The sequence below is a fragment of the Aricia agestis genome, chromosome 12 (genome assembly GCF_905147365.1).
Source record: "Aricia agestis chromosome 12, ilAriAges1.1, whole genome shotgun sequence".
Lineage (NCBI taxonomy): Eukaryota > Metazoa > Arthropoda > Insecta > Lepidoptera > Lycaenidae > Aricia > Aricia agestis.
In genome coordinates, this window is record NC_056417.1 from 91,022 (window position 1) to 107,268 (window position 16,247).

General features: G+C 44.2%; 1 protein-coding gene across 1 annotated transcript; it reads left to right on the top strand.

Moving 5' to 3' along the window:
• Window positions 1-6,061: 6,061 nt before the first annotated feature.
• Window positions 6,062-6,865, top strand: LOC121732665. Its single transcript, XM_042122622.1, has one exon. The coding sequence runs from the start codon at window positions 6,062-6,064 to the stop codon at window positions 6,863-6,865; it is 804 nt and encodes a 267-aa protein (XP_041978556.1).
• Window positions 6,866-16,247: the final 9,382 nt, after the last annotated feature.

A 16,247-nucleotide genomic window follows, 5' to 3' on the forward strand; every position in this document is an offset into this window, starting at 1 on the left:
TCGCGGCCTCCTCCAATAGCTCCCTGTTGAGCTTCCCCAGAGACCATCTCGGGCCGCCGCCGGATGACATTGCGCGGCCTAGCTCCGATATTCGAGCGGACACATCGAAGCGGATGTACCGATGGTCCGAGATGGTTTCTTCTTCAGCCTCAACCCTCCAGTTTGCGATTCGACCGGCAAAGTTCGGACTCGCCAGCGTTAAATCCACAATGGACTCGCCCTGCTGTCTAATGCAGGTGCTAACTGCCCCTCGATTGACCACTATTAGTCCCGTGGACCCCAGCCAATCTTCCATCACTCGGCCTCTTGCATTCGTCGCCGGGGAACCCCAGAGCGAAGACTTCGCGTTGAAGTCTCCGGCGACGACTACAGGACCGGATGCTCCGCCTACGATGGGAGTCAGCCGTCCCAGAAATGCCTCAAATTCGGCGAGAGGCCTGTTGGGGGAGAAGTAGACCCCCACCGCAGTGAGGGCCCCCATGCTGGCGACGACAAACCCCTGGCCCTTGGTTGTCTTCCTTGATGTTGGAGGTACAATTCCGGGGCCAAACACTAGAGCGACCGTTGAGTCCGCGCTTCCCACCCAGTCATTTCTGGGGAGCATGCGGTACGGCTCCGACACGAACGCTAGGTCAATAGACCACTGCGCCATATTTTGAATCATAAGATCCTGCGCCTGGGCGCAGTGATTCAAATTGCCCTGCAGAAATCGGTAGGTAGCCGTTATTGCTGCTCCATCTGGGCCACTCCGGGTTCAGATGCCACCGTAGGCGTTGTGGTAGGCTTCTGAGGTGCCTTGCTCTTTTTAGAGCGTTTCCTCTTGGGCGCTTCCTTGCCGCAGAATTTGCTGCCGACGCTGTGGTCTGCCGGCTTTCCACTCGCTGCGCATAGTGCACAGTGTTGTGCATTTTCGCACTGTGCAGCTGCGTGGCCCGGCTGACCGCAGCGGAAGCAGAGCCCACTTCGGTCGACTTCATTCGGGCATGTCGCTCGTGTGTGCCCGGTCGCATGACATTTGTAGCACCGCATAGGGCGCGAGGTCAACAACACTACGCGCACTACGGTCCATCCTACATATACCCTTTTATTGGGCGCCGTGACCTTCTTCGCGGCTTCGACCGGGCACTTCACCCACGCCATTCCGCGTCCTCTTCGGTCTCGCTTTATCTCGCCGACTTTTACGTCGGAAGCAGCACACTCACCTGGCAGAGCTTGAGCTATCTCTGCTGCGTTGGCAGAGTCGTCGAGACCGTGAACTCGCAGCTCGACGCATTTTTGAGGTCGGGAGATGCGAACCTCTTCGCCTTCCATCACCTCTCTTAGCTTCTCCGCCAGCTTGTCTGCCCTCTCTTTGCAGTCCGCGCCCGAGACCTCGTACAGACGAGCCCCGGTCACGGCCTGTTTGAACCTCATCAGAGGCACGTCCAGCGCAGCAAAGTCCAGCCGCTGTTTAGCCTTCTCGAGGACGTCCTTGTAGGAGACGCCTCGCTTTTCGGCTTCAGGCTGCAGCGTTAGCACCACTGCTGCCGATTTGGGAACGCGGAGTTTGTCTCCCTTCTTTTTCTTCTTCTTTTTAGACACCTTTTCCTTTCTATCTTTCCCTTCCTTTGGTGCCTTTCCCTTCTTTCTAACCACCTCTGTCCAGTCCTGTTGTGGTGGTGCTGCCGATGTTGAAGGGGCGTCGCGTCTCGCGGCTGCCGCTTCTGCAGCGGCAGCAGACTTCTTAGTCTTTTTCTTCTTTTTCAGGGCCGGGCCCGGGTTGAGCGGAGGCGACAGGGTCGACACCGCGGGCTCCGACACCGCTGCCGTCTTCGGGGTCTTCGACGCAGACGCTGATGGTGCGTCTTGGACCTGCTCTTGCCTCTTGTCCGCGGCAAGGGGCGGCCGGATTCGCGGCTGTGGTAACAGTCGCGCCTCTAGGCCCTCGAGCCGCGCGTCCATGCGGGCGCTCGATACGGCTATCGCTTCCCGCACTGCCTTTGCCAGCATTTCTTCCAGCGCCGGCGCCGGAGGGGCGGGCGGGGGCCGCACATTTGTCAACTCACGTTTGAGCGTCGTGAGTTCTGCCCGAAGTTCTGCGAGGTCCCTGGAGAGGCGTTTGTTCGCTGCTTCCAGGGCCCTCGTCTCCTCTGTTTTGGAGTGCCGCAGCAGCTCCGCAGTCGCCTCTTGAATCACCCTCGTCGCCTCCTTGAGGTGCTTGACGAAGGGGCCACTGAGGTTCTTGGACTTCGAGGCCACCATGCTGATGACCTCTAGGCTCTTGGTGATGGTTGAACCTAATTTGGCCGAAGTCACCTCCTCCTCTTCTCCGTCTGTCATTGTCACGTCCGAGTTTCTGGAGGCTTCCGACAGCCGGTGGGACCGTTGCTGCGGAAGCTCCTTTGCCATATCCGAGACAAGCCGCTCTGCTTCTGCCTGTTGAGCCCTGCGCTCTTCCAGTCGCTCAGCGGCAACCTTTTCCAGCTTTGTCTGGTGAAAGCCGACGTATTGGCCGGTTGTGGGCGGCCTACCCCTGCCGCGCTTATTACACCGCGGGGCGGGTGCGCCCTTTCCCTTGTCCGAATCATCTTCAACGTCACTTCCACGCCTCTTGCGGAAGTGTCGTCTTATCTGTTCCCTCTCCTTTTCGGTCTGAGAGTTGGTCGTCTCATGACCGCTCTCGCCATCGTCTGAAGTTCCTTCTGAGCCGAAGAACTTGCTGCTCTTGATAGAACCGGGCGTTGTCGCCCGTGATCCTCCTTCCGCATCCTCGAACCGCTCTAGATGTACTACCGGTACACGTGGGTCAAGCTTTAAGGTGTTATTAGCTTGCCTCGTTCCTACTACCGTCGCCTTCGCGACCTCCTTCTCTCCCTCCATTGCAGCGGTGGCGCCCCCCGTATACATGGGCCAGACCCCCTCCTCTGAGGGGGTGCGGGATTCTCCAACATGGTTGGTACCCGCCCGGGGAATATTTTTCTCGTTGCAACTTTCCATGGTTCGATCAATTGGGGGTGAGTCTGCCCCACATCCTAGGTGCGTAGTCACCTAACCTAACCTAACCTAACCTAACCTTTTTTTTTTTTTTTTTTTTTTTTTTTTTTTTTTTTTTTTTTTTCCGGAGGGGGAAATGCATTACGCATACCACCCAGGCGCAGGGGGCGACCAGAGTGGTTATGTGGGACTCCCGTAGCTAATGAGACCACGGTATACCCACTAAAACCCCCCCCCCATCTTCCGCCACGCCGCGTATTGACGGGGCCACAGGAACGATACACACATCTGCGACCCCGCCAGCGGCCCGAAGACTCCACGATGGGCGCACAACACGTGCGCCCTCCTCCTCGGCCCCCACCAAGGCTGTAGCAGACGCCCCCCGAGTCTGCCACTTGGAGGCCATGTGGCAGATCAGGTCTGTGGCTCTGCCACCGACCACACCTCGGCCGCAGAGGATAGGGCAAGCGGCGCTCCGTAATACCTACTTGCCTCTTCCTCTGCGGCCCCACCAATACCGTTCAAGCGGAACGGCCCCGCCAGCTCGCAGGGGGGGTAGGGAAAGCGGCAACCTACCACAATGCCTCTCCCCCCCGCGATCCGTCCTCGGCCGCAGAGGATAGGGCAAGCGGCGCACCGTAATACCTACTTGCCTCTTCCTCTGCGGCCCCACCTCGGTGCGCATCCGCAGCGGACTCCTCCAGTCCGCTGGGAGCGCCCTCCTCGGGCCAGGCGGCGACACCGGCCGGCCCTGGTTGCCTCTTTGCTTCACCGCGGTTGTCCAAGCCGCGGTTACTAAGCCCCACCGCCACGACAAGGCGTGCAACCATCGGGGGGAACCTAACCTAACCTAACCTAACCTAACCTAACCTAACCTAACCTAACCTAACCTAACCTGAACCTGAACCTGAACCTGAACCTGAACCTGAACCTGAACCTGAACCTGAACCTGAACCTGAACCTGAACCTGAACCTGAACCTGAACCTGAACCTGAACCTGAACCTGAACCTGAACCTGAACCTGAACCTGAACCTGAACCTGAACCTGAACCTGAACCTGAACCTGAACCTGAACCTGAACCTGAACCTGAACCTGAACCTGAACCTGAACCTGAACCTGAACCTGAACCTGAACCTGAACCTGAACCTGAACCTGAACCTGAACCTGAACCTGAACCTGAACCTGAACCTGAACCTGAACCTGAACCTGAACCTGAACCTGAACCTGAACCTGAACCTGAACCTGAACCTGAACCTGAACCTGAACCTGAACCTGAACCTGAACCTGAACCTGAACCTGAACCTGAACCTGAACCTGAACCTGAACCTGAACCTGAACCTGAACCTGAACCTGAACCTGAACCTGAACCTGAACCTGAACCTGAACCTGAACCTGAACCTGAACCTGAACCTGAACCTGAACCTAAACCTAAACCTAAGCCTTGCCTTGCCTTGCCTTGCCTTGCCTTGCCTTGCCTTGCCTTGCCTTGCCTTGCCTTGCCTTGCCTTGCCTTGCCTTGCCTTGCCTTGCCTTGCCTTGCCTTGCCTTGTCTTGTCTTGTCTTGTCTTGCTACGTATTGTAGGTGCACTTAGAAATATCAGCACGGTATTAGGGTTCAAATGCCAAAAAACGGGACCCTTATAGATTCGTCATGTCTGTCTGTCTGTCCGTCCGTATGTCATAGCCACTTTTCACCAAAACTATAAGATCTATACTATTGAAACTTGGTAAGGAGATGTAGTCTGTGAACCGCATTAAGATATTGATACAAAAATAGAATATTATTAAAAATTTTAGGGTTTCCCATAGGTACAACTGAAACAATTTTTTTTTTCATCTAACCTATGCGTGTCGGGTATCAATGGATAGATCTTTAAAATCATATTGAGGTTTTTAATATCTTTTTTTTTAATAGTATGCGAGAGAGACTTCCAAAGTGGTAAAATGTGTGCCCCCCCGCCTCTAACTTCTAAAGTTATAAGTCTAAAAAACTATATATTATGATGTACATTTCTATAAAAACTACCAACGAAAATTGGTTTGAACGAGATGTAGCAAGTAGTTTCTTTTATACGTCTTAAATGGTACCCCTTAATTTAACTTTCATTAAATCAACTGAAATATAAAAATAAGTCAAAAACCTTTTAATTTCATAAAAATAAACCTTATTGCTGCTGCGGAACCCTTCATGGCCGAGTCCAACTCGCACTTGGCCGGTTTTTTTAATTTTTTTTTTATTAGAATTGATTATCGAAATGGTTAGATGACTACAACTAAAAAGTCGCAAATAAAATAAATTAATTTAAAAAATTTAAAAACCATTTTCCATACCATTATAAAGCAAAATTAGACCAAAAGGAGATCGAAACAATTACATACAAATCTGGGCCCTGTATGTAAAGACATGAAAATGGTGTGAATTAAAAGGTTCAAAATTAAGAGTTTCCTTGCTGAAAATTCTATAGACATTGACAATCTGAAAGCTGAGACTGTAGGGATCCTCTTAATATATATTTATATTTATAGTTTTATTACGTTTATTATTTATAATGCTAAAATAAAAATAAATAAAAGTAATATAAAAACCTATCTTAATTAAATAAAATAATATAATACTTACACTATTAATAACATTATGCACAACGTCAATTAAACTATTACGTGCCGTGCCGTGCCGTTGTCAAAAAACGTAGTGTGGAACCGCGCACGACAAGTTACCGCGGTGACGTCAATGAGAGCATACGATTGCGAGGAGCGCGTCCGAGAACCGGCTAGTCGCTGCGCCGACGCACGCCGCCGGCCGCGCCCGCTCGCTCGACGATCAGTCTGCTTTTTCACGCTTTGCGACGCGGATGCTATGCCAGTTTTTGGCTTAATTTTCTTTTCTATACTGTTACTACTAACTTCCTTCTACTCTTCTGTGCTTGCTATCCTATTATTCCTTCTGTGCTTTTAAACAATAGTGTATGTGTGTGGACAATAAACGGATTATTATTGACTTCTAATTGAGTTATTTACATATCACATCTACAACTGGTGACCTCTTCTGAAGACGTTCAGAATAAACGCAAGTACTAGACTATAATCATGAGTGACAGTGATACTGCAAAATCGAACGTGTCAGATAATGGCGGCGCACGGCAAGGTCCGAGTACACGACACGGACGAGATCCCGTTTCCACTGCACCGTCCGACAATTGCCGTGTCGGAATACGTGTACCACCGTTTTGGCCCGAAGAGCCCGAAATATGGTTCGCACAGATTGAGGGACAATTTGCCATATCTAATATTACTTCGGACACGACGAAATTTTATTACGTCATAAGTAATTTAGAAACGCAATATTCGAAGGAGGTTAAGGACGTTATAACGAACCCACCGTCTTCGAATAAATACGAGAAGATGAAGCAAGAGCTGATTAAGCGTCTTTCTGCGTCCCGTGAGAAGAAGCTGCACCAACATCTCATGCACGAAGAACTCGGGAATAGAAAACCATCCCAATTTTTGCGCCATCTACAGAGTTTGGCTGGACCGTCGGTGCAAAACGATTTCCTGCAAACCATCTGGAGCAGCCGTCTGCCGAGCAACATTCAAACGTTGTTGGCTTCACAACCAGCGAGCTCACTGGAAGTCCTCGCAGACCTAGCAGACAGAGTCCAAGACATCGTGTCGCCTATCCTCCAAACCGCAGCAGCAAGCGTCCCAGGCCCAAGTACCCAGGCCATGGCCTTAGAGATAGCTGAGCTGAAGGAGGCCGTCAGGAACTTGACCATGCAGCTGGAGCGTCGTCCTCGCAACCAACATCGTCCAAGAGACCGTAGCCGGCACAGGTCCTCAAGCAGGTCAAACTCAAATTACCGCAAGTACCCCCTGTGCTGGTACCACAGCTAGTATGGTGCGAAGGCGCACAAATGTATCAAACCGTGTGACTTCAAGACTTCGGGAAACGCGCAGGGCAGTCGATAATGGCGACTGACGACTGCCTACCATCTAGACCTATGGTGTTATAGAGCTTAAGTTAGATCTTAGCTTAAGGCGCAGTTTCCCATGGAAATTTATTGTTGCTGATGTTGTGAAAGCTATTATAGGCGTAGATTTTCTTAATCATTACAAATTGATTGTAGACGTACATAACAAACGCTTAATAGATAATACGACATCGCTTTCATCTGTAGCTTATATTGCCAATATGCTTAGCGACGTATGTTCCGTCAAAATTCCGTCTGGCAACACTACAGATATCACGCGTTACTTTCAAAATTTTCTGATATTTTAAAACCGGCAGGCACGACACGCTCCGTAACACACAGCACAGTTCACCACATAAGAACAACGCCCGGACCACCTATTTCTTGTTCCCCTAGAAGGTTAGCCCCGGATAAGCTAAGAATTGCTAAGCAAGAGTTCGAGCTGATGCTGAGCAGCGGTACTGCACGTCCATCCGAGAGTCCCTGGTCGTCTCCACTCCACCTAGCGCCCAAAAAAGATAATGGTTGGCGTCCCTGTGGAGAATATCGACTTCTCAACTCTCGAACTATCCCGGACAGGTACCCCATCAAACATATCCAGGACTTTTCTCATAGCATCTCAGGTTGTACAGTCTTCTCTACAATTGATCTCGTCAAGGCCTACAATCAAATCCCAGTAAGTACCGAGGATATCCAGAAGACAGCAATAACAACGCCTTTTGGCCTATTCGAATTCCCATTCATGAACTTTGGACTTCGAAGCGCAGGTCAAATGTTCTAAAGATTCGTGGAGGAGATGACTCGAGTGCTAGACTTTTGTTATTGCTATCTTGATGACTTCCTGGTGTTCTCTAGGTCAGAGGAAGAGCATGAACAGCATCTCCATCTTCTCTTCCAGCGTATGCAGAAGTACGGCATAGTTATCAACACTTCGAAGTGCATTTTTGGTGCACCCGAAGTGCAATTTATGGGTTACCTTATCTCAGCCTCAGGCACTAAGCCGCTTGCTTCTAAGGTTCAGGCTATAAAGGATTTCCCTCAGCCCAAAACAGTCAGGCAACTTAGGCGATTTTTAGGCATGCTGAACTTTTATAGGCGATTTTTGCCCAATGCTGCACAAATTCAGGGACCACTAAATGCTTTGTTGACTGGCTCAGTCAAAGGCTCCCAACCAGTTTACCTCGTAGGTGAATCGCTGGAAGCCTTTGAAACCGCCAAAGAGAGCCTCTGTAACGCGACGTTGTTAGCACACCCAGATTGCGAAGCCAAACTTGCTCTCACCACAGATGCATCTGACTCAGCAATGGGTGCCGTGTTACAGCAACATAAAGACCAAGTATGGCAACCCCTAGCATTTTGGTCAAGAAAGCTCAGCCCGGCCCAGCAGAAATACTCGCCTTACGATCGCGAGCTGCTGGCCATTTATGAGGCGATAAAGCACTTTCGCCACTTGCTGGAAGCCCGACATTTCACCGTCTATACAGACCACAAGCCCCTGTGCTACGCTTTCCACGAGAGGAAACATAATTGTTCCCCGCGTCAGTACAGGCATCTGGATTTTATCTCGCAATTCACGACCAACATCGAGCATATTTCCGGCAAGGATAATGTTGTTGCTGACACATTGTCGCGAATTGACGAGTTACAATGTCCAGTCGATCTCAAAGAGCTCGCAAAAGCCCAAGATGTTGACCCAGAGTTGTCACAGCTTCTACGCGACGAAACATCTCTTTGTCTGCAAAAGATGCAACAACCCGGCTACAACACTGAGGTATACTGCGACGTTAGCACTGGCTCAGCAAGACCTTATGTTCCCAAAGTCTTGCGGAAACAAGTTTTTGACAGCCTGCATAGCATGTCTCACCCCGGCGCCAATGCCTCAACGAAATTAGTGGCTCAACGTTACGTTTGGCCCGGTGTAAGAAAGGACTGCCGATATTGGGCCAAAACTTGTTTACCATGCCAACGCACAAAAGTCACGCGAAATGTTTCAGCGCCAACCGGAACTTTTACGTTGCCTCGTGAACGGTTCAAAAACGTCCACATTGACATTGAATTTTCGAAAAGAAAAAAAATTCTAGGGATTTCGCGAAAACACGGATAATTAGATAATACTGATTATATTTTTCAATTTTTCTAAAAAAGGTTAGGTTTTTTTGGGAAAACGCGAGTTGCCTTAGTAATATTGCACATTTTTAACGCTGATTGGCTTGATTTTTACTTGCTGGCCAACTCTTATTCTGATTGGTTACTATCTTTTCCTATGTATCTTTGAGGTATTACAATTTACACCATAGGTAATAAAGGGTAAGAAATGATAATGCCTCTTCATAGGAACTTTACTTTTTTTAACCTTTTTCTTGGGTAAATATCTATCACAGAAAAGTTACTAGTCATAACATAAATGCAACTACGATTACGTTACCTCTTAATATAAATCACATAATTATTATCAGCCTTCGTTTGGCTCTTATTTTTGCATAAATTGAGGAATATTGAAATAACTGGGACTGGTATTAAATATTTATGTTTTAGGAAACATACAAATATATTATAACAACGCGTGATAATGAATTGATATTTAAAACGCTAAGTCTTTAACCAATCACAGAAGATGTTGTTGTGGGGCACTTAAGCCGACCAATCAGTGATTTTTTTCGAAAATAATTAACGAATCGTTTCGCAATCTTACTAAAGCGACTCGCGTTTTCGCGAAAACACTACCTTTTGTCAGTAAGGTTGAAAAATGTAATCACCATTGTCTAATTATCCGTGTTTTCGCGAAGTCCCTAGAATGTTCGCGATAATTCGATTTATCAAATCATCCTACGACATAATATATATAATACACATTCAATGACCATACTAAAATAAAAAAAAACTAGCGGTACTACGGAACCATATATTGCGCGTGGCCCGACGCGTACTTGGCCGGTTTTTATTATTAAAAAGCAATTTTTTTGTGAGTAGCTTCATTTTGATTTGCTTGATAGTAATAAAAAAATTGTTCCAACTCCCAGGGCTCCCGTAATGTAATAACTTAGGAGAATGTATATTATATTACCGTTAGAATGCTGAATATGTTAACGTGCACATTACCTAGGTAATTTTCAGATTCCCTGATGCCATCTAGCCTGGGAAAATTAAGGAATTCGTGTAGTTTTGAAAGTTGGTGCAGTTGTTCCTAAAGGTGTCCAGATGAACATACTAAAAGTCCCCGAAGGTGGGAAAAGAGCCGGCGGTGGAGGAAAGGTCTCTTTTTCAAGGTTTTTGCTTGTGACTCGAAAATTATTTATTATAATATCTCTGTTCAGGCCTACAATGCCTGACCTGATTTTGAGAACATTGAAAATCCGCAAGACTGCTATTTAATTTTACCAGGCGTTTTCATTTTTATTCGTAGTGTCCTTTTTCAATGTCATTCCTTTATACACTCTGTTAAATACACGCAAGTTTATACTACGGGCTTTCATTTTGCTCCCCAAAAGTAGAAAAAGCTTCAGTCCAGTCCTAAAACTGAACATTTGGTGGCACATGAGGGGAACTATTTGGGAATTTAAGAAGAATAATCGCAAATTACCAGCCAAAGGATAATTGGATTATTGGAAATTGGACAATCAGTGGATGCAGCCAAAGTACCACATTGTTCCGGCGTGCTTCGACAAAGTTAAGTGCCCTGATGTTTCCTATACCTAATCTAAATTCCCAATTGATCCCTTATTCCTAATAAGTGTTTGCTAAAATCCATTTGTGCAAATTAACAACTTGTAATAGGTGATTAGCACGTGTTGAGGTTAATAATAATAATAAGATGATCCTACAACTGGAGGCCATGTTTACAGAAGCGATTGATAAATTTAGGGAAACCGAACCAACTAATAGACCACATATACCAAAATTAAGAACATCGAAAAAATTGACACTTATCGTAAATTACTTAAATTCTAACACAATACCAAAGTTCATTAATTTAAATACAGACTTTCAAACATTACAGCTAATTATATATAGTGCAGCTTATACCACAGCTAAATTTAGCGGTGCAAAACTATTTGAAGATGATGTAAGAATAAATACAAAACGCGAAGTTCCCTGGTGGCAGCAACGGTTGGATAGAAGAATAAATAGTTTAAGAGCAGACATAGGGAGACTCACTGAATATGAAAGAGGAGTTCGATCGTCAGCACTTGAGAAACACATAGAAAACATAAAGCAAAAGTTTAAAATACACTAACAACATGAAACGCAAAATATGGAAATTTCACACTACCTAGATACCCTGAAACAAAAATTAAATTTATTAGCTAACAGATTACGAAGGTATAGAGAAACAACGGACAGAAAGAAACAGAACAAGGAATTCTACAGTAACGAAAAACTATTCTATAGAAAATTATCTAAACAGGAAAATGATTCCAGCGAAAGAAAACCTTTACCCACCACTCAAGCACTGCATGATTTTTGGTCTAAAATATGGTCTTCTCCTATTGAACACAAACAAAGTCAATGGATTGAAAAAGAAAAGAATAAAATTTGCGAGAACATACCTGACATGAAATTTGATAATATAGAATTAGCCCTACTCAAAACTGTAATAGCTAAAACACATAACTGGAAAGCAACGGGACCAGATAAAATACATAATTATTGGTATAAGAAACTCACATGCACTCACCATCTTTTACACCATCACATAAACAGATTCATTCAATCACCTGAAGATATGCCAAACTACATAACCCAAGGTATAACATACATGCTGCCCAAAGATATAAAAGATACTGAAAACCCAGCTAAATATAGACCCATTACTTGCCTACAGAATATTTACAAAATAATAACATCATGTCTCAGCGAATCAATATACAAACACACCCAAGATCACAACATCTTAGCAGAGGAACAGAAAGGCTGTCGTAAACATAGCCAAGGGTGCAAGGAACAGTTAACAATAGACGCTGTTGCTGCGAACCAAGCTTTAAAAAATAAGAAAAATATACACACCATGTTTGTAGACTATAAAAAAGCCTTTGATTCCGTACCACATTCTTGGCTCATTTTCATTCTAAAACATTATAAAATACACCCCCTCATCATAAACTTTCTGGAAAAAGCTATGAATCACTGGAACACTAAATTAAAGATATGCACAGATAAGAACATGACCGTTGAAACAGATGCTATCCCTATCAGAAGAGGGATATTTCAAGGCGATGCTCTAAGCCCTCTATGGTTCTCTCTTTCACTCAATCCACTCTCTTTTTTACTTAACTCTAATGAAATAGGATATAAAATAAAACACAACTCCCTGCAAACCCGACTCACCCATCTCATGTATATGGACGACATTAAACTTTTCGCAAATAGCATTAACGATTTATACCGCTTAGCTGATATAACTCAAACTTTTTCAAACGATGTCTGCATGGAATTCGGAGTAGACAAATGCAAGATCCAATCTGTAAATAAGGGAAAAATAGAGACTACATCATACAAATTAAATAATAACGAAATCATAGGACCAGTAGACGAAGCTGAAGGCTATAAATATCTGGGATATAACCAAACACAAACAATACATCATAAAGACACAAAAAAAATATTAAGGGAAAAATTTCGGAATAGAATACATAAAATATTAAATACACATTTAAACTCGAAAAATACCATTAAGGCAGTCAACACTTTTGCTATACCGATACTTACTTACTCGTTTGGAATAATCAAATGGACTAAAACTGATCTCAAATCCCTACAAACAACCATCAATACCGCATTGACAAAGCATAGGAAACACCATCCAAGAGCCTGCATTCAGAGATTGACACTACCTAAAATAGAAGGGGGTAGAGGACTGATAGACATTACAAATCTACACAACAAACAAATCATACTTCTCCGATCATACTTTTACAACCGCTCTAAGGAATCTTTAATACATAACGTCATATGCCAGTCAGATACATTCACACCACTCTTGCTAGCCGATCATACCAAACCAATCACAACCATTACGAATCAAGAAAAAATAGATGCATGGACCCAAAAGTCACTGCACGGCCGCCATCGTACAGATTTAACCAACATGAACGTTGACAAAGTAGCGTCAAACGCTTGGTTAAAGAGAGGCGAGCTGTTTCCAGAAACCGAGGGCTTTATGATAGCTATTCAGGACCAGGTCATAGATACAAAAAATTATAGAAAGTACATCATCCGGGATAACACAGCAGGTAGCGACCACTGCAGACACTGCCATAGACAACCTGAAACGATACAACATATCACCGGAGCCTGTTCATCCATCACGCAAACAGATTACAAACATAGACACGACCAGGTAGCAGCAATTATACACCAGATACTCGCATTCAAGCACAACCTCATCACAGAAAAAATCCCATATTACAAATACACGCCACAAATAATACTGGACTCACCTGACTACAAATTATACTGGGACAGAACTATACTGACAGACAAGACCGTACATCACAATATACCAGATATAACTCTGCATGACAAACAAAATAAAATAGTTTACCTCATTGACATCGCTATACCTAATTCACACAACCTCACAACCACACACACTAATAAACTAACCAAATACACTGACCTCACAATAGAAATTAAAACCCAATGGAAAGTTAACACAGTCAAAACAATATCCATAGTCATTTCAACCACTGGCATTATACCTAAAACTCTACACACCTCGCTCAAAACACTCAACATACATCCACTCACATACATCACATTACAAAAAGCTGTCATCCTCAACACATGCCGCATCGTCCGCAAGTTTTTAGCCATTAACAATTAATCATCAATTCATCACATTACCTGAAGTTGTTTGGCCACAAGCCCGCAACTTTAGTAGAACCCTGCAAAGGAGAATAAAAACCAAAAAAAACCATAATAATAATAATAATAATAATAACTTTTATTTCGGATCACAACAAAAATCCATAGTGTTAGTAAATAATATAATTGAGACTTAAACTATGTTAGTACATCACATTATCAAATAACAATAGCAACAATTAGTGTATTAGGAATGGTGAGGCGTTGGAACTTTTAATGAGCCTATTCCTATTTAACGTGAACCTCTATCCAATGCCTTACCAAACCATCAAGATTATCAGTCAATACCCTTAGAATGCTGTTATTACTACTTCTGACACGCTGCATCAATGACGCCACTCTTTTTCTTATTATGGCGTTAAAGCCATCGGTGCGCATTTCTGCAAACATGCCTGAGGCACTACAGTACCTTGGTAGTCCTAACAGCACTCTAAAGATATTATTGTATTGAACACGAAGAGCATTTATCGCGCGCTGGGTGTAGCTCGCCCATAGATTGCATGTGTAAAAGGACTGGCAGTAAGCTTTAAATAAAGTCACTTTTACCTCATCAGAGCATCTTGCAAATCTACGAGCTAACATGTTCCCACGTACGGCCAACGCTCTTCGCTCCCTCTCAATGTCTACATCGTCAACAAGCGTATCAGTTACCCAATGACCCAGGTATTTAAATTTATGGACTCTAGCAAGTGGAACTTCATTAAGAAACACGGGTGGTATTGTGCTAACTTTATGTTCACGGGGTTGGAAAACAAGTAGTTCACTTTTCTTAGAGTTATACCTGAGTCCTTGGGCCTCAGCATACGCTTGACACTTGCCTAGCAGTTTTCTGAGGCCACTGACCGAGGGACTGAGCAGCACCATGTCATCAGCATAACTAATGTTGTTTAGCATCACTCCGCCCATGGAACAACCGACATTAGTGTTGCTCAGCTCCTCGATCAGCTTATTTATGTAAATAAGCTGATCGAGGAGATCAGGTTAAATTCTATTGTCCGACATCTTGTTCTAAGTTGTTTTCTTCAATCTTTTTAGTTATTTTTCATGCAGTTTACCAAAATTAATTGTGGTATTAGTGCCTACAGCGTAAATATTTGATTTTAAGATAGTTTTGCCGACTAATTTCAGGCGCCACGCACCGGTAAGTGGTAGGTGCTTACCAGCCATCAGGAAGTCACAAAATATTGGAGAAGCTGATATTCCATAAGTACCTGCTGGTCTGGGGTGGTAGATGTCACCGTCATGAGGAGCGTGAGCCATTTTTTTCTTTATTTTCCGCAAATTTACCTATCTTAAAGTAACAAATTCATAGTTTTCATTTGGTTATTACAAATCGATACTTACAATGTCTAAAGAAATGGATAGGAAGCAGCATATCAAAGATTTGATTACTAGGCGTTCGTCCGCTAAGGGACCAATAACAAAATTTGGTAATTATCTAAATAGCATTTCTGAGTTGAAAGAATTAACAAACATACAACTCACAGAGTTAAATCTTAAATTAGCAATTATTAAGTTTGAGGCATTGTCAGTCCGTGTTGATGATTTGCAAAATGAGATAGAAGTTTTATGTCCGGATAACATAGCTAATGAGATAGAAGAGCGTGACAAAATCGAGCGCGATATTATCATCAATATGGCCACAGCCAAAACCTTATTAGATCAATTTAATAAGAAAATAGAATCTGAGATTAGGCGTGCTTCTGTATTTGAGAATACAATGCAATTCGAAAATCAGGAAAGTTTAAGTATTAAACTTCCTCAAATACAGATTGCCAAATTTGACGGTGCATATTTTCGTTGGTGGAATTTCGGGATACTTTTGAAAATTTAATACACAATAATGCACGCATCTTGCCCACACACAAATTCCACTATTTGATTTCATATTTAGAGGGTAATGCATCTCGAATAATTTCAAACCTCAAAGTGTCCTCGGCCAACTACGCCGAAGCTTGGAAGTTATTATGTGGTCGTTACAATAATAAGAGAATTCTCATTAATCATCACTTAAATTCTAAGTAATTTTCAGCGAGACCACGTGACCGTCGAAAGCTGGGAGCAGTCAGGTAACGGATAGCGACATCTAGCGGCAGTTCGCGAAAACACAACGGTGTACTCCAGCGACCACATAGCCTCTCGACGCCTAATGCAAGGCGAATACTTTCAGACAATATGTAAGACTTATAGGTCTTGCTTTAGATAATGATAGCGAAATCTGTCTTAGTATCGACCACATCCGTGACCCATGTACATCTCGTGCGTTTCATACAAAATATTTTTTTTACAGTCAAGAATCAATTTATTCAGAGCTCAAATTACACTGGTCTGAATCCATGACGAAAGCATTTGACATAAGTCATATCCCTTTCTATCAAATACAAATTAGTAATGCTTATCCTTTCTTCCGTTATCGTCACGCGTCACTAGTGATGTGATAC